Source organism: Bacillus rossius, chromosome 1 (genome assembly GCF_032445375.1).
Source record: "Bacillus rossius redtenbacheri isolate Brsri chromosome 1, Brsri_v3, whole genome shotgun sequence".
Lineage (NCBI taxonomy): Eukaryota > Metazoa > Arthropoda > Insecta > Phasmatodea > Bacillidae > Bacillus > Bacillus rossius.
In genome coordinates, this window is record NC_086330.1 from 126,552,152 (window position 1) to 126,575,042 (window position 22,891).

Here is a 22,891-nt window from a genome sequence, read left to right on the forward strand (position 1 = left end):
GTGGCGCGCTCGTAGGCCGTGCGACAAACTGTGCGCGGCACGCGGAAAAATAAAAACAATTCAACATTTAATATTTATCTTTATAATTTATTATTTTTATTTTTTCACCCGTGTTTAGTGGAAACTGCGGATGCAAAGTCCGCACAAAGGCGGGCCGTCTATACTGTGCGTGCTTGCCGACCTATTAGAACACAGGCGGTGTTTTATGACTTTTGACCTTCGTCACATCGAAACATCGCGGTTATGCAACAACACGGGTAAAAGTTATGTCCCCCGACAACCGCGTTAAATAGGGAGTGTACCCGTATTTTAATGTTATGTTTGTGCTCTAGGGAAAATCTAAATCTGTTTATCTGTTAACTGATTTGTTTACATAGCCGCTTTTATAAGAGGTGTGCATAACAAATTAAATGTTTACATATGGCTGTGTGTTTTAAAGTTATATTAAACCGGTTCTTAATTTCATAAAAGTGTTTTAATTTTGTTAAGTTTTAAACGTAATAACAAAGGATCCAGCTGCTTGCAACAGCAGGCAGACAGACGCGCGCGCGTGTTGAAGGTCACGCCTGGGCGGGCAAGCCAACCTGCTGACTGACGGTAAATATGTTACCACTTATCTCCCGTTACACTGTGCCATGTTTTCTTTATCTAACGTATTCGGTGGTAGGCTTAAAAAGATAAATGATATGACATATGCATTTTCAAGTATTATTCTACGCATTTATATTATGTAAAGATTACTTCCCTACACATCTTGGAACACATTAAATAATTTAGCCTTATATTTATGGGGACTAATGCTTCAGAATACGCGATTTCGATTAACACGAACATTTTTAGGAACGAATTAGTCGTGCTAAGTGAGGGATTGGTGTATTTACTTAAATGACTGAAGTCAGTCTGTAAATAATTACTACAATAAAACCTCAACCTTATGAGCTGGTTATACATTATTATAATAATATATTACTTTATTATATTATAATGTTATTAAATCAAGTAATGAGATTTAAACCCTGTCCCCTAAGGTTAACAAGCACTTGCTTTACAACTGTGCTGTTGAGCCCATCTACATACTACTAGGTGAATAAGTACGAGGGTTATTTTTTTTTCAACCTCCGATCGGCTGTAATAAAAAAACGGGAATGAATTGGGAAATTATTTTAATGTCAAAACAAACGTACATCTTTACTCTATTTTTCCACATAATCACCATGCAGATTGAGGCATTTGTCGTACCGATGCACCAGCTTTCCAATACCCTCTGCATAAAATAATGCCTCCTGCCTATTCAGCCACGTTTTAACAGTGCCCTGCAGTGTGATTACAGTTTCATTATTCCATGGCATGCCCATTAATCGATACCCTAATCGCTCGTACACGAATCGACACGTCTCGTAGTGTTTACCCCCTTCCACCAACCATGTGGAGCGGCCAACTCACACCTCAGTTGAAGCTTGGTTATGGGAATGTCAACATGGCTGCAACGATAAACTGTACGGCAAAATGCGAGCTGCGTGGAGTCATCCGTTTCTTACAGGCAGAAGGGCACACTGCAGCAGAAATCCATCGCCGAATTAGTGTTGTGTACGGTGAAAACTTTATGAGCGATGGCGTTGTGCGAGAGTGGTGTCGGAAATTCCGCGAAGGCCGTATTGATGTTCATGATGAAGGTGGCCAAGGAAGGAAGTCGGTAGCAACAGATGAAACAGTTCAGAGAGTTGATGCAGTTGTTCGTGAGAGACATCGATTCACGATTTCAGAACTGTCTGAACAATTTCCGCTCATTTCAAGGTCAGCCCTATACGCCATTGTTACAGACAATCTCGGATACAGTAAAATCTGTGCTTGATGGGTACCCAAGATGTTGACTGACATCAACAAGGAGCTGCGAATGGCATCAGCCTTGTCGTTTTTGCTGCGTTACGCAGACGATGGTGAACACTTTTTGACTCAAATTGTGACAGGTGATGAAACATGGATTCATTTCGATAATGAAGAAACAAAACTTCAATCACAACAGTGGATGCACACCTATTCTCCAAACAAGCCGAAAAAGTTCAAACGGACATTCAGCACCAAGAAACAGATGGCTACAGTGTTCTGGGATCACCAAGGTGTGCTACTGGTTGATTTCATGGAGCCAGGGACAACAATCAATGCTGCTGCATACTGCGCGACACTACGAAGGCTAAGACAGTTGATATGCAACACGCGGAGAGGAATGCTGACATCTGGTGTTGTCTTGCTTCATGACAACGCCCGACCCCATAGTGCCGCCGTAACACAACAACTCCTTGCAAGATTTTGATGGGAAGTGTTTGATCACCCTCCTTACAGTCCGGATTTGGCACCGAGTGCCTATCACCTTTTCCCCACATTGAAAAAGTGGCTTGGAGGACGATGCTTCAACACCAATGATGAACTGCAGAGCACTGTTAAAACGTGGCTGAATAGGCAGGAGGCATCATTTTATGCAGAGGGTATTGGAAAGCTGGTGCATCGGTACGACAAATGCCTCAATCTGCACGGTGATTATGTGGAAAAATAGAGTAAAGATGTACGTTTCTTTTGACATTAAAATAATTTCCCAATTCATTCCCGTTTTTTTATTACTGCCGATCGGAGGTTGAAAAAAAAAAAAAACCTCGTATTATAAATATTGTAGTGCCAGTTTTCTTATGTATTTTAAAACTTAAGATTACTTTTTAATGACTATTTTAGTTAACTAAATATATTCCGGGGAAGTTTCACTACCCTAAAGTTTCATTTGGCACACCAATACATTTGGTATGTAACCTAATGTTTACAAAAGTGACTATATATGGGTTTATGTTTCTACACGTGGGTCCGCCATTTTTGTGTCACATTTCTATTTGACTTCCATTTCATTTTCAAGAAATTACTCCTACCAAATGCAGTATACAGAGAGCTAAGATGTTTACACATCAAAAGATGAATATGCAGATACACAGAAAACACACAAAAATCAGCTAATGTATAAATTTAAATGAACTGCACACAAAATTCCGTGAAATGAATCAGTCAGATAAAATGTCATATCATAGATGCACACAATGGGCTGATAAAGATGAGACAGATGCAATAATAACAGTAAATAAAGATTAAAACTGATCTTGGAAAACAGCAACAAACATTGGCTGATTTTTTGCTTGTATTTGTGTGTTTATTTTTTATTGTCTGTTATTGGGGTTTATCTATGACATAGAGTGTAACTAGCAATGGTGTGTGTCCAAAAAAAAAAATTTAATTAAATGAATTGTACCCATTGCAATAATCATTTTTAGAACTTAAACAGTACAAATAAAAATGGGGAATTTTTAAAAACTATAAGAATGGCAAAAAGCATTTCTAATTTATACACATGAAAAACTTTTTGCAGAGCTGAAATTTTTGTTCTTCCTAGCATACCTGATGGTAAGTTGAGGGATGACCAGACATCTTGTGTCACGTTGTCGCTCTTGACAGGCGGAGCGTTGATCACTGGGAATGTCACGTTTCCTGCCAGCACTGGCCCTAAGCCATTGCTGCGACCAGCCACCGCAATGAACACCACCTTCCGGTCCGTACCTGTAGCCACGATCACAAACATGTTGTCTTGGCATGAGTTGCCCTGCCGTCTAGTCCGTTCCTTCTCAGCATTAAAATTACAGTTTTATGACAGGGTGTTTCTTTACTGTAATTATTCTTAAACAGTGACAAAACCTGGCCAAATTAAAACATAATTTCATCTGAGACATCTAATTACAGATAAAAATACTCAAGAATTAACTTGCATTGAATGTTTAACCATTTTTGTGAATAGAATAGTAGAAAACCATCTACTATATCATCACTAAAAAATGTCAATTAACGTAATAAGTTAAGAAAGCAGCGTAATTAATGGTGGTTTTGAAAAACAATCTATTACCTCATAATTGTCTAGAAAAAGAGACTATCTGTAGATAGCTAGTAAATGGTACCATGGGAATTTCTTGACATATAGTAATATTGGTGTCTGTTTAGGAAGTTTTACCTTCGTATTCTGCTGCTATCTTCAATGTGGCTTCAGTTCCTTTATGCGCGGATGTAACTCTGGGCTCAAAAGGGATGCCCAGTGCTTTCAGGTGAAATGCAATCTTTCTGCAGTGTTCCTCATCTGATGGTGATCCCATCAGGATAACCACCTGCAAGACATCACTAATGCTGTAATAAAGTTCAGACAACATCAAATAATGACATTATCTGCTTCCAATAGCAGTTTATTGTTAATATAGTGTGTCTCATCCTTGGATTGCAGTGTGCATTTAATGGGATTTTACTGTCTCTTTCCAATGCACAATTTCTGATATTAGTGCTATCATAGTTTCAGTGTGCTCTGTTGCCACATATACCCCATAGATCACAAACGTTTGAGACACACCTTTACAATGTAATGAAAAATGTTCTTTTAATGTACTAAAATAATATTATTTGTAAAGAAGAATTTAGATTCAGAATTATGAAAATATGTGTATTTTTGTATTTCATCAAGAGCAGCATCTAATAATATTCAGTTCTTACTTCTCAGAATACAAACTGAAAGACACCATCTTGGTTTCAACAATTTTTATAATATAAAATTTTTTCTTTGTTTGACCATAAGACATAATTAATGGAATGCACTGTTATAAATAATGATATACTGGCAAATAGTTTTTCCTTGAAATAATTTATTTTTAGTTATTATTTATTCTTTCAGAATATATACAACTGTAATAATACTATAAAGAGAGACAATTTTGTTTTATAAAATCAACACACAGTAAAATTTAAAATATACTAAAACATTGTTGTTGATAGCATACAAAACAGGAATTATAACTTTATCAAACTGGGTTGTATCAGTCTATCAACAGTGGGCCGTATTTGCTCTGTACTGCAATCTAAGCATGAGAGAGACTATAGTTAGTTTCAATGTCTGCAATCACAAACTTCTTTTTGGTTAATTTGTTAATTTACATCCTTTCCTTAAGGCCCTCGCCTACCTGGGCACACAGTGTGCAGAGCTTCAGAAAAACAATCGCTTATGGTATCCAAGTTGTATCCTTTTACAAAAAGCATTTAAAAATATTGTTACGATTTCCCTGCGGGTTCGTAAAGGATAGCCCAATTAATAGATTTTATTTCACTCACACAGTTTTATTTATTACCACTACTTGTCACTTACAAATAATCTTCTAAATTGGCAGATAATTAACTACACTTAAAGAAATGTCTATTCCCCAGTCACTCGTTCCACACACCTCGCTGGGCCGCACTTCCGGCGCAACTCTCGCCGCAGCACCCCTCGTGGGTCTCCGCCGCGGGACTCCGTCGCCGCACTCCGCCGCCGCCGTCACACCCTTCGCCGAGATCCCACACGACGACTCGCTCGCCTCTTCACTCTGGACTCCGCCGCGCCCGCGACTCTTATCGCCCGGAAACTCCCGACTCCACTGAACTCACTCACTCACTCCCTGCCCTGGAACCTTCGTCCAAGGACTTCGCCACTCTGCCGCACCCACGGCACTATCGCCCGGAAACTACGCTGCGGGAGAACTCCCGACTCCACTCACTCACTCAGACTCTGCCCTGGAACCTTCGTCCAAGGACTTCGCCACTCTGCCGCACCCGCGGCACTATCGCCCGGAAACTCCACCGTGGGAGAACTCCCCACTCAACTCCTTACTGACTCGAAGGTCGGCCCAACCTCCTTAAATAGCCCTTGGATCCCGTCCAGAACAATCGGGCATGTCTCCGAGATATCGCGCGACCTTCGTCGTCGAAATGCCCAGAAACGCGTCGTGAGTCCTCGAAGGACGCGGCGGCTGCTCAAAGAACGCCGATAAACTCAACAAGCATCGGGTTCCCACAAAACACACCGATAAACATGTCTGAGTCCCTCCATTCCACAGTGCGGCCTCCCTTAAGTAACTCGATCTGAGGCAGGTGCGCGCCGCGACAGTCAGGATGTCGCGAGATAGTATGGCACGAGATACCAGGGAGAGGATGCAGGTGGAAGGGGGCGCAGACAGGCCGAACGAGCGCGGCGACGCCAAGCACTGAAGCCAAGCGCGATCGTAACAATATGCTGAGGTTGGAGGAATAGTCGGAAATTTTCAGAGTAATTTTTAGGCATAAAATATCCAACACAAATTATTGAAAAAAGGAGCTTGCATTACACCTTTTATCTTCATTTCTATGCCATATGATGTTATGGTCACCACCCAAATCTCATAGTTGCCCTATGCATGTCAAGAAGACTGCGTATTAGTTCAAAGCTTTGCACGTAGAGGAGATACTGTGCTAGAAGCAGCAGTAAGTGTGCACTTACACAGATACACCGGTGACTAGGCGGGCCCCCTTAGGAACATATGTGTGTGTGTGTGTGTGTCTCACACACATACACACAAAAAACATCCAAAAAAAACCACACACAAAAAACAAAAAAAAACTCACATACAAACAACAAACACACAGGCCCTTAGTGAATATTACTAACATAATAATAAATCCTAAACAATTTTATTAATGTAATACCTGCAAATATTTAACCCCAGAATGTGTGAGGCAAAGTGACAAGTTCCAACTTTCAGGGACAAGTAAAATGAACTTGGAGCGGATTCCAGAAAATGCTTTTTTCCCTAGAAACTGATTTTATCAATGATAAAGAATCATCCATCAGTTTCTGCTGTCTTAATCTTATATATCTGCTTGAAGGATAAGGTTAGTGTCATCTGATACTCATGTGGCAAAGTCAATGGAAGTAAAAAGATAACTCGCAACATGAGACAAAAGCAAAAATTTTGCACCATCATGCTATCTTATCTGATAGGATGAGAGGCAGTAAAAATAAGTGAAAATAGACCCAATAACAAACTACTTTGCAACAAAATTGTGCAGTCCTACGCTACCAATGGCACCATAAGTACGTCTGGACCACCTTAGATTCAGTTTTGAAATGATTTTGCCAAATTATAATTTTATTTTCATATTGTGGTGTAGCAATCGGGGTTGACACTGCAACCTCCAAAGTTCATCACTTTTGTAAAACAAAAAATAAAAATAAAATAAATAAATTTTATAATTTCTTCTGGTTTTACTTGATTTTTTTTTTATTTTTATGCAATTTATTTATTATTAAGTCCCTGGATTTTGGAGATTAGTTGTATTTTCTAAAATCGGGACTTATAAATTATGGGTTATAAATTCCACATTAATAAAAATTTTCATCCAAATATTTCAAAATTAGTAAAATATGTTTCCATAACAAACAGCATTATAACAATTTCACTTAATTTTATTTCTACACCCTACTTGACAATTTAAAAAAAAAAAAAACTTTAATATAACTATAATCAGTACTTTCCAAATTTGAACTAAAAGTTTCTAAAATTATTATTTCAAGAGTATGTGGAAATATAAACCTTGAATAGTTTGCAAAATACTACAAATGGTGAGCATTTAAAGAAGCAAATATTATAAATGAATCAATTTACATTACTGTACACTAATCAACATCATTAATGAAAAATATATTTTAAGTTTCAAATATGAAAAAAAAAAACTTTACCAATATGTATAGGCAGTTTAGCATTCTTTTCCCTGGATAAAAATGTTGATTGAGAATAATTTGTATGGTAAGTTAATAGAGAGAAAAATCCCATTTGGAAATGTAGTTTAAATTGACCCTCTTAAATTAATTGATGGCAGTTATTTTGATCATACTCTAGCATATTTTTGTGCTCATCTGATATGAAGAACATTTTTAAGAGTGCCATATGGTCAGCTGCACTTAGAATGTTATGATTAACAATAAATACTTGGTTACGAAGCTACTAATTTTCATGCAACACCGCACATTATTAATATTGTTACAAAACGAAAGCAGGGCCGCGGCGCGCGCAGGTTCGGAGCTGGCTGGTGGCCCGCAAGGCCTCTGACGTCACGTGGCCGCCGCAACAAGAGACGTGCCGCGCGCGCCTGGTGGATTACAAGGGTCGTCGCTTCCCCCCCTCCCAGCGCGGCGCCGTTAACCTGACACCTGGGGAGTTCCGCGCGCCGCCACGCGAGCTGCCGACGCCTTTCTTGAAAATTCTGATGTTGGGTCGGCGCGGGATGACGTGACTGGCCCCAGCCGTGCTCACGACTTCTAGAAGTGGCGCCTGGGCCTATATAAGCCCAGGACGCCGGCCTCCGAGGCAGTGGAGTTGGGAGTTCAGTTCCGGTGCAATAGTCCAGGCGATAGTGCTGCGAGTGCTGCGGAGATCCGGTGCGAGTGTCTGAGTGAGAGTTCCAGGCCAGAGAGTCTGGGCGATAGTGCCGCGGGTGCAGCGGAGTTCCTGAGCGAGGAGTTCCTCTGCGAGCGAGTTTCTCGGAGAGTGCTGTGGGTGTGGCGAGAGTCCCGAGCGAAGTTCCGAGCGAAGCGTCGAGCGGATCCGCGACGAAGGAAAGTGCGGCAACGGAGGTCCACGAGGGGTGCTGCGGCGAGAGTTGTGCCAGAGGTGCGGTCCAGCGAGTGAGTGGTGTGTAAAAAAACTGAGTGTAGGGAATAAACATTTTTTTAAGTGTAATTGATTATTAGGCATTTTTAGAAGATTATCTGTTAGTGACGTAAATATTAGCAATCAATAAAACTGTAGTAGTAAAATATTTAATTGGGCTATCTATTCACCAATCCAGTAGTTTTCCCACGATGATTATTGTTTTTAATAATTCGTAACAATATGTTTAATAGATTACAAGTTAAGTAAAATGTCCCTTCTAACAGGGTGAGGAATGTAGAGCTTGCATAAAAAAAATACTTTAAAAAAATTTAATGGGTATCTTCAGAATTTTGTGTACGAAAATGCTATAAATATTATCCTCATGGCTAAATATCACAACGTGACACTTATTTACACATACACAACATGACCCCTGTCACATCATCTCCATGCACAAGTAAATAAAAAACAATCTTATCACTCAGTTAATATAAATTTAATGTTTGATACATGTCCCCGTAAAAAAAGTCTCTGTGTGTAGTGTAAGTTTGTAAAATATCTATAACTTTTGTAAAATCACCAAATTATGATTTTGATCATATTTGACTAAAAACTTGTAAAATATAAGAAGTATGCCATACCCTTCCAGCAAACATTATCATACATGAGAGCCTGCCTCCAAGCCTGATGACCCTCCCATTATATTGCCTTTCACACAGAATTCTATCCATTAAGTAACAATATTCAAATGATTTCCATAAACTCTACTGCTGATAAAGGCCACCAATCTGAATTTTGTAGATGTATGTGATCTGTCTTTTTTTTTGTCTACTATTGTTATCAGAAATACTTAATTTTATTACCTAACTGGTATTTTCTCTTTTTCTGAAACATTTTGTTTTCTAATCAAAATAGCAAATAAATCTAGATATGCTGCTATGTTTGCTTTTACCACATTATGTATCTTAATTTTGATGAGCTCCCATGTCAACTGTACCATGAACTAAACCTTGTGAAAATTACGAATGCTAAGGGAGAGCAGAGTTCAGCGTGTTGACGAACAAGCATGCTAGTTACCAGGCTGGTGCATGGTGGTATGAGGTGCTCCAACTGATCCGCCACCCACAAGAAGTTTGTCTTGACAATTTCTAGGTCCGCTTGCGTCACGGTCTTCAAGTTGCGATACACCTGCTTGTCTTTCATGAGCCGCTTGTCTCCAGAGGGCCACAGCCTCCACGAGTCGCTGTCGATCACGTCCGATACCATTATCTCGCCTGGAACGTGAAGAGAAAGCACCTCTGTACAGTTTCTACCAGATCAACTACAGCACAGCAAGAGTCATGATGTTGAAGAGCCAACCTCATTGATGGTATTGTCTGAATGTCAAATTAACGTGCAAGGGATCCTTGGTTCTTGAATTAAATATGGTTAAGTTCATAGAAAGGTCTTTAATCCGATATTCTATTGTTCTGCACATTTTGTAACCTGGAACCAATTGGAACCACTGCTCCCTTTCAGATTTTTCAGGTGGATTTCAGCTACCGACTTTGGCTGCATTACTGCGCCACCAGTGGTTTTAGTTCCCTCAAGAGTTTATCATTTATGTCAGTTTTCATTTCAGTACAGTAATTTCTGTTTTATAGCGGATTACATTTCACAGCACACCAGTTAATTTCCATAATGATATTTTGAAGAAGACCGGTGCTCATCTGTGTGTTTTATTTCTAAAGAGCAGCTTAATACAATTTTTTTTAATACCATTGCACTGCATAGTCATTTTATTTGGTATTCTGGGTAAAAACTATATTGATGATTGGTAATTTGGTTCAATCACTAATCTGGCATGGCAGTATTCGCAAACATGACAGATTAAAGACCCTTCATTGGATTTATGTTTAATTAAGAACTGAAGAGTAGCATTTTGTTAACACTATGCAGTAGTTATCACCGACATATTTATACACTAATTTTTTTTAATGTCTACATTTGCAGGTTGTAAGCATGACTAGCATGTTAATTGCACTGAGTTTTAGAAAACACACCAATTATTTTTTTCCTAAAATCCCAATTATAGCACAATACAACATGTAAAATTAATGTGGGTACATACCCATACTTTCAGAAAAGCTGAATTTGTTGACAATAATTTCTACATTGCACAGCACTGATGATGTGTTGAAAAGATTGTAACTTTTGGTTCAAAATAGATAGTAAGATAAGAGATCATTCTTTATTCGCTTATATATTCATCAGACACGCTTATATGCTGGCCATCCAACATTTCGTCGAGGAGTGGAGTTGACAGAGAAAAGGAGGGTGAAATGCACATTATGTCTTGTACACTACGTGATATCTACAAAAACAAGAGTTGGTACAAACAACTAGTGATTACTTGACCTCAATAATGATGTATTCCATAGTAATTGTTTGCTCGTTTGCTGTAAGAACCTTTTAACCAGTCTCAGTACCAGTACAGGATTCTGAGAACATTTTTTTCTCAAGATTATTTTGAGTAGTGGTTGACAAACTATTAAAGCAGTCAGTTATGACTTTTACCAGGGTGTCTGCTGTTTTGATATCATACTGAAATCATTTCAATAGATAAATAAACATTTTGTAAACTTTTTTACATTACCTAATGCCGACATTGATTTGAAACAGAATGAAATGATTCATGTTCCCACAACTAGAACATACCTTCAGCGTTGATTCCAAACTCAATTTTCATGTCGATAAGGGTACAGCCTCGCGAGGCCCATGCTTTCTCCAGAATCTCAAACACAGTTATCGTCATACAACGCATGATGTCCACTTCGTCCTGGCCAATAGTAACCCCATTGAATTTGAACTGTGCGGACACGATTTGCTCCTCCGACCACTGAGGGTCGTGGTTAGCATCATCCTAAAATTCAAAACAAAGTGCTGGATTATGAAACTGGACAATTTGCATGAATGAAAATCAACCAACTTAACAACAAAGTATGTTTCACACCAAACAAACAAAATTAAAAAGAGACTCATTTCATCTCAATAACAATAAATGATATCTTGTAGAGGTGCCCAAAACTAAAATAAGAAGGTATTTAATATTTTTGTGAACAGATGTATTTAGTTTTATCATAGACTTACTCTTGACAATTTTCTTAATTTTTCTGTATCCCGTTTTAGAAACATTTCCTCTTGTAATAAGATATGCACAAAAAAGTGAAATGACTTACCGTTAATGGTGAATACTTGGTAAAGCCGCAAGTTTACATTTCATTACATGGTTAGACTGGAATTAATTTGCTTTCACTGACTGCCTTTTAGGCAGCTGAAATTGGAATTTTAACACTCACAGACCATCTTATCTACATAGATTAATTTTTGTAAATTTTATCTTGGCTTCTAATTGTGGCTATATATTGTTCCTGTATATTAGGTACATATATACTTTTGAAAGTGTTATCATTTTCATCAACATGATGTTAAAACATTTCTAGTATGACAAATGTTTGCCAGCCAGCTGATAAACTTATAAATTGAACATCAAAATTACATATAAGTTCAACAGGGTTCCTACAGAAATTGAAAAAAATTTTCAATGACAATTCCAGGACATTTCAGAGATTTTCAAACATAATAATTGTTATTTGATACTGTGTTGTAATAGATAAAATGGCAAGCACTTAATTCAAAGATAAACACTAATAATAATAAAAAAAAGCTGTTTTTCAATATTTTTCCAGGATTCTAAACTACAACAAAACAATTATTATTTTTTTTTAACAGTTTTTAGACAGTTTTTCAATCTCTTCACTTAACTTTGCGACTTCGTCTGCCGATTCACATGATTTTTTCCTGTATGCGTTGGACTTTGAAAGAAGAGTGAAATCATTTCTTTTCTCAGCAAGTAATGCCATTGAATCAGCTTCTTTATTCATTGAATCAATTGACTTCTCAATCTGCAGCTTCTTCTTCTTTAGTTCTTGGACAGTTTCTAACATGTGTGACCTCTTTCTACTACTTTCCTCTCTAGATGTTTGTTTCCTCTGTTCATCCAAGAAGTACTGATAGCACATTATTGATGATCTAGCATTTGCCAACAGTTCTTTACTGAAAATAACATCACTTACTTTTTTATCTTTAAATTCATCGTACACAATCCTCATTGCTAGTAGAGTTTATTCTGTTAAATTTTCCACAAGCATTTCTCTGTTGACAGAGAAACCACGTTCTACAGATGCTTGGCCATGAGACAGAGTCAAAATAAGTTTAAATACTTTCCACAAATCTGCATACTGTTTGTGGTCCAGGAAATATTTACAAAAAAAAAAAAATCTAACCTTTGAGTATTTCTATCAAAGTTTGTAAACTGTGAAGGATCTGGTGACACTTCTCTGAGGAACAACTTGAACTGTAGTAAAGCTGCATCACACACACCTGTACTGATCCATTTTCTATTTTCAATCTGCTGAAGCAACTTTTTAAATGTTTCAGTGGTTTCAGTTTCATTGCATATTAGAGTTCTAGGGTCAAGACACCTGGAAAATCTCACTACAGGATATTTCAGTGGATTTTTATCTTGAATTATTTTAACCAATACTTTCAATAACTGTAGACATTCAGATTTGAACACTAAAACATCCTTGTCTGTGACTTTCTTTTGTGTAACAAACATAATCAGTTGTTTTCTTGTTGCAAAACCAGTTTCGATACTCTTCGTAAACACTGTGTTATCCTTGCTATTAGGATCAAGTGCACACAAATCTTCATCATTGTTTGCCTTATCCAAAATTTCCTTCTTTATGAATAATGACATTAGTCCATACAACAATTCTATTATGTCAGAAGCTTGGAAAGGAATCATGGGAGAATCAGTCTGGTAGCACTTGAGGTATGGTTGTATCTGACTTCCAATAAAGGAAAAGAAAGACAATTTGGCAACCATCAGTGGATCTTTAGTAGCCTTCTGAACAGTCTGAAAAGACTTGGTACACCGAGCAGATTTGGGTTTACCGTTGTAAGAATCGACAAATGCTGTAACTTGTAGCCAAATAGCAATAGCCCGTTCTAAACAACAACATCCTCCCCCCACCTAGTTGAACAAATCTTTAATGGAAACAACTGAGTTTTTCATTATTCTGTACAAAGTCACTTCTTCTTGCAGGTGAATCTTTTAATATTTGCCACAAACATCGCAAAATACTGGCAATATCCCAACCTGTTACCTCCACTGCAACCTGAAAAGCTCTATGTACAGTGTGCACACTACATGTACCAACATCAATTAGCAGTAGATAGTCCGGATATTGGTCTTTCCTTTGGCAAATATAATCTTTGTAAGCTTTCAAATTCACATTAGGTCCATCCATACCAATTTGCACTATATTCATAGGGTTTACCTCTTCCATTCCTTTTTCTAAAGCATTCCTTACATCATCAGCTCTAGCATGCCCAAGAAACTGTGAACCAATATACCTTGTGCACACTAGCTGAGAGCTTACATCCCACAATCTAATAATAATATCCAGTTGATCTCGTTGGAGAACTTTATTAACACTTCCATCTAAACACACCACAAAGAATTCTGACTAACGAACACAGTGAACAAGCCTATCCTTGATGTATGGAGCTATACCAAAACACAACAAATAGACATTCTTGTCTGCTCCACAAGAATATTTTGCTGCAATATGACTGTCTGGGAACATAGCAGCAAAAAGTATATTGTTGTCTTTGCAAGAGTTAAATGACATGTGTTTCATTACAACATTAAGTGTCCATAAAAATCTCTGCTTTCAGTGTGGATTCAGCAAGAACATGATTCGATAAAGTACTCTGTTCTTTTTTTGACACATCACAAACGGTAGACTCTGGCTCACTATGAATGCAATTTTGAGATGGACTTGCAACAGCATTTTCCTTTACTGTGGATGCATTGGGAATTTTAAAATAATCCCCTACTGACTTAGTTGTATTTAATACTTCAATCATTTTTACATGTTTTCCTGATTTCATATGACTCTGTAATGCTGATGCACCCATATTTGCAATATCAACATTCTTTTTACATAGTTTACAGAAAACCACATTTCGATCTGTATTATTCTCTTCTAACCACTGTTTATATTTGGGGTCTGACAACTATTCTATTCTGAAACTATACTTTCTAGCAGAGGCACTCATATTTAATAAACTCACACCAAGAAAATCTGGTGAAAATATTAACGCTGCATACAAACACTACCAGTAAAAATCACTTAAACATTTTTCTCATTTTAATGGCTTTAAAAATGTTTTTACTAGTATCTCTGTATTAATGTATAATGTTCATATTAATTTTGATCATTAACTTTGGGAATCCACAAAAAAAAAATCACATTGTTGAAAACACCGAAATGGAAAAAAAAACAGCTTTAAAGTGCAAGTTCCTGTATTATGCCTTTTTAGTTTATAGATGAACGTCTACTTAACGACATGTTATCTATGAATTTATGTTTGTTTACAATACATGCTGCACGGACGGAGAATTTACTTAAGTTAAAGGAAACTTAAGTTACCTATTTAATCAAGTGTTTTACTGTAACATAGAGTTTGTTAAATAAAATTTCAAGGATACCAATAAAATTTCCAGGACAATTTACAATTATTTGCGAGTCCCAGGACATTTCCAGTACCGGAAAAAGTTTTTTGAAATTCTAGGTTTTCCAGGGTGTGTATGAACCCTGTTCAAACATACAAAAAAAAATCATAGCATATTGAAATTGATATTTTATTATACAAATCACATCATATCTTAGAAAATGTGCAATTATATTACTATTGATATTTCTTAAACACAAAAACATGTGCTTTTTTAAACTCTTTAATGGAATTTAAATACTGACTCCAATTCCAGACACATCGACGAAATCCTCACTACCTATAAGCTATTTGTAAATAACTAACATCTGACTAACAAAAAGGTGGCAAACTTAAACCAACCGGTGAAAATTTAACCTACTTTCAACAAACAGATAATAAAACTATTTAACTTGTAAAAGTGTCATATAGAAACAAGATACATACATGTATCACATTTTTATCATGACAAAATGCCATGGCAAGGCAAATGACTGCCAAAATTTTGTTTTTGTTTGCATTTCAAACTGTTGAAAACTGTGTTAATAATATTTTGGTCATTCACAGTCATTTAAGTTAGTAAAAATGTTACAAATTTTTAATACGAATGAATAAAATTATAAAAAAAATTGTGAGACTAAACATGATAGGATTATGAAGTTAAAAAAACACTCATATATAAAAAGTTACACTTGTTTATAATTGTAATGAGAGAAAAAATTTATTTCAATTTCCATGCATTTTACCCACTAATGTGAGTATATCCAGTTTTCTAGCTTATGGTACAGTATTGGTAACTTCTAGTGTTGGATTCAGATACTGACTGGAACACTTAGCCTCAAGTGCAAACGGGTAACTCACCTTGAAGAATGTTTCCTGAAGGGGAGGACTGAAGCGGTAGCCTTCAGGCACACCGGGTCGTCGCTTGAGGAACGAGCCAGTGGCCAAGCGACGAGTAACCCACTCTATGGGCACCATCTCGCACTTCTTAGCAATAAATGCTGTGTCGTTAACCGTTTTCACAAAAGAAGTTTTCACACCTGTGGAACAATAAATACCATTTATTATTAACCGTGATTATTATAAATACTATCATAAACAATCCATACAAGCAGCGGTATCTTATTGAACATGTAAATAAAAATTCTAGTCAGACTCAAACACCTTCACAACCATTTTTTTTTTGCCTTCAACTTGAATAGTCTTTTTTTGATAATGTTGGTTCGGAGGCTCCAGTGTACTTCTTGCATTCCGAGCACACAAGGTGATGGGATTGGTTGTTCAGAAATTGTTCCACATATTACTGAGCAAAAATGTCTATTATGTTACCGCTATCACAATGGAGATTTTTTGTATCATGTGTTCTGAACAGTGAAGTGCTTGTGGTTTGTTTTTTTCCAAACATTTCTTCGCTATGTGTCAAATAATGTTACATAATCTGAATGATAATTTTTCAGACAGAAAAAAATATATCACATTTTGTAGAATTTTGATTTTTATAGCAAGCACAGGTTTTTATATATTGTTACGATTTACAGCGGGTTCGTAAAGGATTAATTAAAGATTTTATTACACACAGTTAATGATGGCAACTACTTATGTCACTTACAATTAATCTTATAAAATTGCCAAATAATCAATTGCACTTAAAAATGTTGCTTCACAAGTCACACTTTACAATCGACACGCCTCGCTGGGCCGCACCTCTGGCGCAACTCTCGCAGCAGCACCCCTCGTGGTCCTCCGTCCCAGGACTCCGTCACCGCACTCCGCCACCGCCGTCGCACTTCCCTTTTGCCGAGATCCCACTCGACGCCTCGCTCGGAACTCCGCTCGGAACTCCGCCGCGCCCGCGACACTATCGCCCGGAACTGAACTCTTCGCCAGGGAACCTTCGTCCAGGGACTTCGCCACTCTATCGCCCGGAAACTCCGCCGCGGGAAAACTCCTGACTTCACTCTGAACTCCACTGACTCTCTCGAGGCCGCCGTCCTAGTTTTATCTATCAGCCGCAATTTCTAGAACTCGCGAGCGCGGCCGGGGCCAGTCGCGTCATTTCGCACCGACCCGACGGTAGAAATATCTCGAAACACGTGTCGGCGGCTTGCGTAACTCCGCAGCTGTCCGGTTTCAGTTACGTGTCAAAGGCAGGGAGCCGCGCGGGGAGTGGTGGTAAGGAGGGGGGAAAGCGACAATCCTTGTATCTTCCAGGCGCGCGCGGCGCATATCATGTTGTGGCAGCCGCCAGCCAGCTCTGCACCTTCACGTGTCCCGGCCTTGCTCACGTTCGTAACAATATAATAAACAAAACTAAACCTAAAACAAAATAGTTTTACTGTTCTAATGAATGTGCCTATTTTAATGTCTGGATGCTAAAACTTTTTTTTTTAATATTTTCCTCACTAAATGGGACAGTCTCCAATATTTATTTGCTATAAACAGAGTAAGGCGTAAAATACTAAAATGTTAGTTAGTAAAACAATTCTGGAAATTAAAGTTTTGTGGATTCCGGCACATTCACTGGTTGTTTTGGGACTTTTTCGTAATTTTAGTGACCAGACCTTCAGTTTTGTTACTTTTTTGCGACTTGAGACCTGGGGTATTTTACATAGCATTTTGATTACTTATGGCAATCTTGAAATTTGTTACCTTTATTTCCTTAAAGGAAAACCCACAGCAAAACCAAATTCATGATTGCTTTGTAAAAAAAAAATGATTTTAACCTTCTTGAGGTTCTAAAAATTTTGGACTGGGGATGAAACAAATAACTTTCAATTTACTCAACATTTTATTACTTTCTTTTATAAATGATTGCAGTATTTAAAAGAAAGACATGACAAGCAAAAAAATAAGTACAGTTCATATAAAATGTTTGGGCACATCACAAACAAACAAATTCTCACCGACAGAACTAAGAAGTTGAAAGACTTTGGCAGTTGTTCGGGTGGAGATGGCAGCTTTTCCTTCCAACTCGTGAGCCTTGACGCCGTCTCCGGCCGTGATGCGATCCTTGCTCTCGATCAGCACCAGTCCTGGTTCCAGGGGCAGGTCCCAGACCTTCTTGGTCTTGCCTTCTATTAGCAGGGCTCCCAGCACATGGCCAGCCACTGAACAACAAACAATTATTGTGACACGTGTCACCACAAACATGGCTTACAGCCCTCAAGTCTTTCCAGAAAAAACTATCAGTGCATAAAAATGTTACCATTTTAATAATATTGACATATTCTAAAGAGTTAGAATGGTGTCACACCATGCGTTTCTCTCACTGTGGCTCAATCAGCAGAATTTTTGGGATGAATATTCTTTTGCCCACTTTACGTAGAATGCACAATGCAGAGAATGTACTAAGTAAATTTATTATAATTGAACATGTAAACAAGTGAGGTAGAAGAAATCACCAAGTATAAACTGTTAACTACTCCGGTTCAACTGTGGCCTTGTGTGACACTGGCCTAAGAAACTAACTGGTGGCAAATTTTTCTATGAAAAAATATATCCTTTTAAACTTAATAGGTTCTGTCTTATTGCCCAGCTATAATTGCATGAAAAAACTTATAAAATTATATAACAAACCTAAGATTTAGTCAAATTATAAACCTTTCAAAACAAGCTCAATATAGCCTCAGTAAGAAATTAGACCAGCATAAAGCCTACATTGAAAAACTGGTAGGAACTCTGATTATTAATTAAAATACCTTTTTAGTTTAGTTACTTTAATGTGAGCTGTTCAAACTGTTTACACATATTATTTTTATATTTAAGGTTTCTTTTTTTAAGTAAAAAAAATCAATTATATTTTCATGTGGAACAGTGTAAGACTAGGCAGTCAGCACCTTAACTTCGCAACATGTAAAAATAAGACAAGTAAATAAATAAATAAAAAGACTAGCAAAAAAAAACCCACAATAGACATGCAATGTCAACTAGAGCGTTAGCTCATTTTTTCGCAGACTCACAATTCTAACATGTGTTGGCCTTGAACAAGTACCTAACTTATACCATCTTGTCTTCTAAAACAGTATGTCGTTATTTTACAGTTTTACACATGGGATTACCATGTAGGGTTTATATGTGGTACGCAAATAAGTGAAAATATCCTGAAAATATAACATAAACAAGACTTCAGAAAAATTTGCAGTATTGTTAATACAATATAATAATGTCTAGCAAAGGAAGGTGTAGGCCTACTACTTCTGCACCTGATTACATACAACCATGAAAAAGAATTGCAATATATATAATTTTTTTTTACTTCTATGCACAGCCTTATGTTCTTCGACCACTCAATCTACGTAATGGAATAAATTTTTTTTAGTTACCAAGGTTTACCTAATTTATTGCTTCCATGAAATATAGAAGGAATGTTAAGTGTAATTTTTTCTAGCATGCTCTGTTATATTTTTTCTTATCAAGATTGTTTTTAGCTTATAAAAGAACTTTTCTGCTATGCAATATCTTGTTAGAGGATTTAGTTTCATATAAAAAAAAACTCTATCGTAGAATATGTGATGGTAATTTTTTAATAAAAACCACATCTAGATTAATTTCACCTAGATATTGTTTCATAATTTAAAAACATCTCAATTATGGTTGTACTTTTGTATTTTAAATATAACTAACTGTTCACGTGTATGTAACAGCCTGTGTTTTCATGTTGCGACTGAAGTGTATTTACATTTATACTTAAATTGGACTCTCAATGATCCATCACATCCACACATCCATTGTTATATTTTTCTACTTGGATGTTGCCAACAACTATTATGCTTATATTTAGAATAAATTTATCTTGTTAAGATTTACCAGTTTGACGATTATAAACGCTAAGCACTTATAAAATTTATTTAAAAAAATTTTTTTAGTGACTGTGCATAATTTAATTACTTTTGTGTTTCAGTTATTGTTTCAAATATCAAACTCAAAATATGATCATAGGCAAGTTAAAAACATAATACAGAAGCAGCTTAACAAATAAACATACTAAAAAAACCTTTTAAAATTAAGATATCAGACATTTTTGAGTTCATATTTTCATCTGTCTGTCCGTAGAAAGTTAAAGTTTGGCAAGGTTTTGGCGGATGGACAGATGGAATTTTTTGGACCACCTGATTGGCTGCATGTCACGTGATTGACAGACGGATGGGTGACGGACAGATGAAACGGATCATTTTAAGTCTAGCTCAAGATATTAATTACACTTTTGTATCTGTCAATTTTTGTTTAAAATATCAAACTTTTAAATGTGTTTAGAACACAAGTGGAAAAAAATACTACTGAACAGCTAAATAATTTAACTAAAAAAAACTTAAAAGCAATGCTTTACAGACATTTTTGAGATTATCATTTCATCTGTCCGTCCGTCAAAAGTTAAAACTTGATATGGTTTTTATATACAGAAAATATTTTTCTTAAGGCCATCAGATTGGCTGCAGTTCAGATGATTGATGGAAGGATACGACCTATCATTGTGAGTCAAGCTTTATTGGGTTTCTACTATAACTTAGATTGTTTAAAGTTAACATACATTTTCTAACCTATATACAGATATACAATTTAAGCTATTTAAATTGCATTTGTGTTACACAAATTCCATTCCATCAATGTACAATTCTTCTAAAAAATAACCAAAAAAATGTTTGAATAGTGAACACTTTATTATATTTTGATTACATTTTCATTATTATATCTCAGTATTTTGTATAGTAACTGTAATTATCTATGATACTCATAAATTCAATGCTCTGAAATTTCCAGGAAACTTATTGTTTATAATTTGGGATTCACACATGAATAAAATATTAGCAGCTATGATTCACCTGTGTAGTTTTAAGATTATACAAAATTACTTCCTTGCTCTAAATAAACCTTCATAAATTTAATTTATTGAAATTAGGAGAAAATGAAAACATTTAAGGGAATAACTACACAACATTTATGATCCCCAAAAATACCATTTATAGAATTTTTAATTTAACTACGCCCTTATTCTCCAAATATGTTTTTTATTCCATAGCCTTTATTTAAGTCTAAAGTCTCGTGGCAAAACTGAACATGTCAAGAGAAAAGGTCACTTGAAGGACTTCCTATGGCTCTGGCCCACTCTTGTACAAAAACACTAGAAAATAAAGGTAAATATGGATATTAACTTTAGGCCTAATACTGGTTGTCCCAAAAATTTTAGGCCATCCTCGTATAGTCAAATTTGGCTGAAATGATGTTCATAAATGCTAATGTTAGAATACAAGAGTTCCAGCAGGTTTTAACTTGCAAAGATAATTTTCATTGGTAAGACCTTTTTCACAAACCGATTATTTTTAACCTAAACATGAGAGTTATTAGAAAGTTACATAACACCTATAGTAACATGACTGCTGACAAATTTGTATACCGGTACGGTAGTTTTTATAGGTTAGTTTCCTCACACACCTGTTGTTTCTGCCATGGTGAAATATTTCGCCGTCAAGAAAAAAGGCCTACATACACTTCTTCGCTCTAGAGATGATTAGGAACTAACATCCCGACTACCGAGACGCCAAAAAGTTTGGACTCTGGCACATACAAATTCCACTGTTTCGTAATCGTGGCCTCTCGTGACCTTGATAGTGGCGGGAAAAGTGCTTATTTTTTTATCTAGTGATATAATTTTCCAATTTCGTTTGCTGTGCAACCCGAAACGTCGAAGCTATATATTGGAGCACAACCGCAGAGTTAAAGATTCGTACACGCCCTGTTAATCCCTCATTAGAGCGCTGTTCTTCGTAGCGGTCACATCACGAGCAGAGCGCGCTTTGTTGATCAAGGACGACATCCAAGGTACCGACGCGAAGCACGTGTATCGCCAAGTGAGTAGTAATAAATAATACACCTAGTAGTAATAGGGTTGCATTTTAGTTTTACGTATGACGATAGTTATCAGTTGTTTTAAAACATTTTATTTAGCCTGTACACAAAAGCGGGCAGCACTGTGCATAGGCCTATTTGCCTTATTTACAATATTAAATGAACACGACTGAGGCTAGGTATGAATGAAATAGCTAGGTATTCACAGTAGTTCGGGTCGACCTATCGTGAAAGTGCCAAATGATCTAGTGGGCGTGGATTGTTTCTGCGTCTGGGATTTTTTGTCCCCGTCCTATCTTCATTTTGCTTGTAAAATCATAATGTAAAGGCTTATTGAATTATTTTAACTTTTGAGTGGATTACATCAGCATTTCAAGTTTATAATTAGTAACTTAAGTGCCTTGGCGAATACAGAAATTTTTTTTCTGTGGTAGGGGGGAGGCATTTAAAAAAAAATGTGAAAACCTGAATTTAAAAAAAAACTTGCATTGCTATTGACACTAACACATGACATGGGTCTAGAAGCCGTAGGTGACGTGGCTTCTCACACAGTAACATACTTTAGACCTAAGGATTTAAGGAGGATGCTTCAGGAATTTGAGTAAGTAAGGGGACCCAGTTTGTCTCTGGACGGAAGTTCAACCCGCCAATCGCAAGCGTATAAGTGTATCTTATCGTATCGCATCACCTCACTTATATTTTGCAAATTTTTTCATAACTTAAGGGGGGGGGGGGGGGTTGTATACCCTCTGCAATGTATGGTTTTAACTAATTTAAGTTGACTTTGGCTATTTAACACGTGTGGTAATTGTGCAGGCCAACCAAGTGTTCGTGACAATATTATTGCGACGGTGTTATTAGCCCGGATATTGGAAGTAACTGAAGTTTTTTGAGGAAGGTGGTTAACTTAGACTTATCAGATGGTTATCTTTGGGTAC

General features: G+C 36.8%; 2 protein-coding genes across 3 annotated transcripts in view; one reads left to right on the plus strand and one right to left on the minus strand.

Annotated features, from left to right (window-relative positions):
* The window catches only part of LOC134545219 (bifunctional phosphoribosylaminoimidazole carboxylase/phosphoribosylaminoimidazole succinocarboxamide synthetase), a 34,823-nt gene extending 12,901 nt beyond the window's left edge, over window positions 1-21,922 (minus strand). The window contains exons 1-7 of the mRNA XM_063388568.1: window positions 21,540-21,922; window positions 18,014-18,217; window positions 15,972-16,150; window positions 11,205-11,409; window positions 9,585-9,781; window positions 4,037-4,187; window positions 3,433-3,591 (exon numbers count right to left, since the gene is read on the minus strand). Of these exons, the coding sequence (XP_063244638.1) occupies window positions 3,433-3,591; window positions 4,037-4,187; window positions 9,585-9,781; window positions 11,205-11,409; window positions 15,972-16,150; window positions 18,014-18,217; window positions 21,540-21,555 (1,111 nt within the window). The 5' untranslated portion in view covers window positions 21,556-21,922. The remainder of the gene's footprint in view (window positions 1-3,432; window positions 3,592-4,036; window positions 4,188-9,584; window positions 9,782-11,204; window positions 11,410-15,971; window positions 16,151-18,013; window positions 18,218-21,539) is intronic.
* Window positions 21,837-22,891, plus strand: part of LOC134545176 (amidophosphoribosyltransferase-like) — a 61,848-nt gene continuing 60,793 nt past the window's right edge. The window contains exon 1 of one of the 2 annotated variants that reach the window (XM_063388558.1): window positions 21,837-21,955. The gene's annotated coding sequence lies outside the window, so the exon portion shown is untranslated. Of the gene's footprint in view, window positions 21,956-22,460; window positions 22,555-22,891 lie in introns of those variants that run through there. The other variant, XM_063388563.1, reaches the window with a different exon arrangement.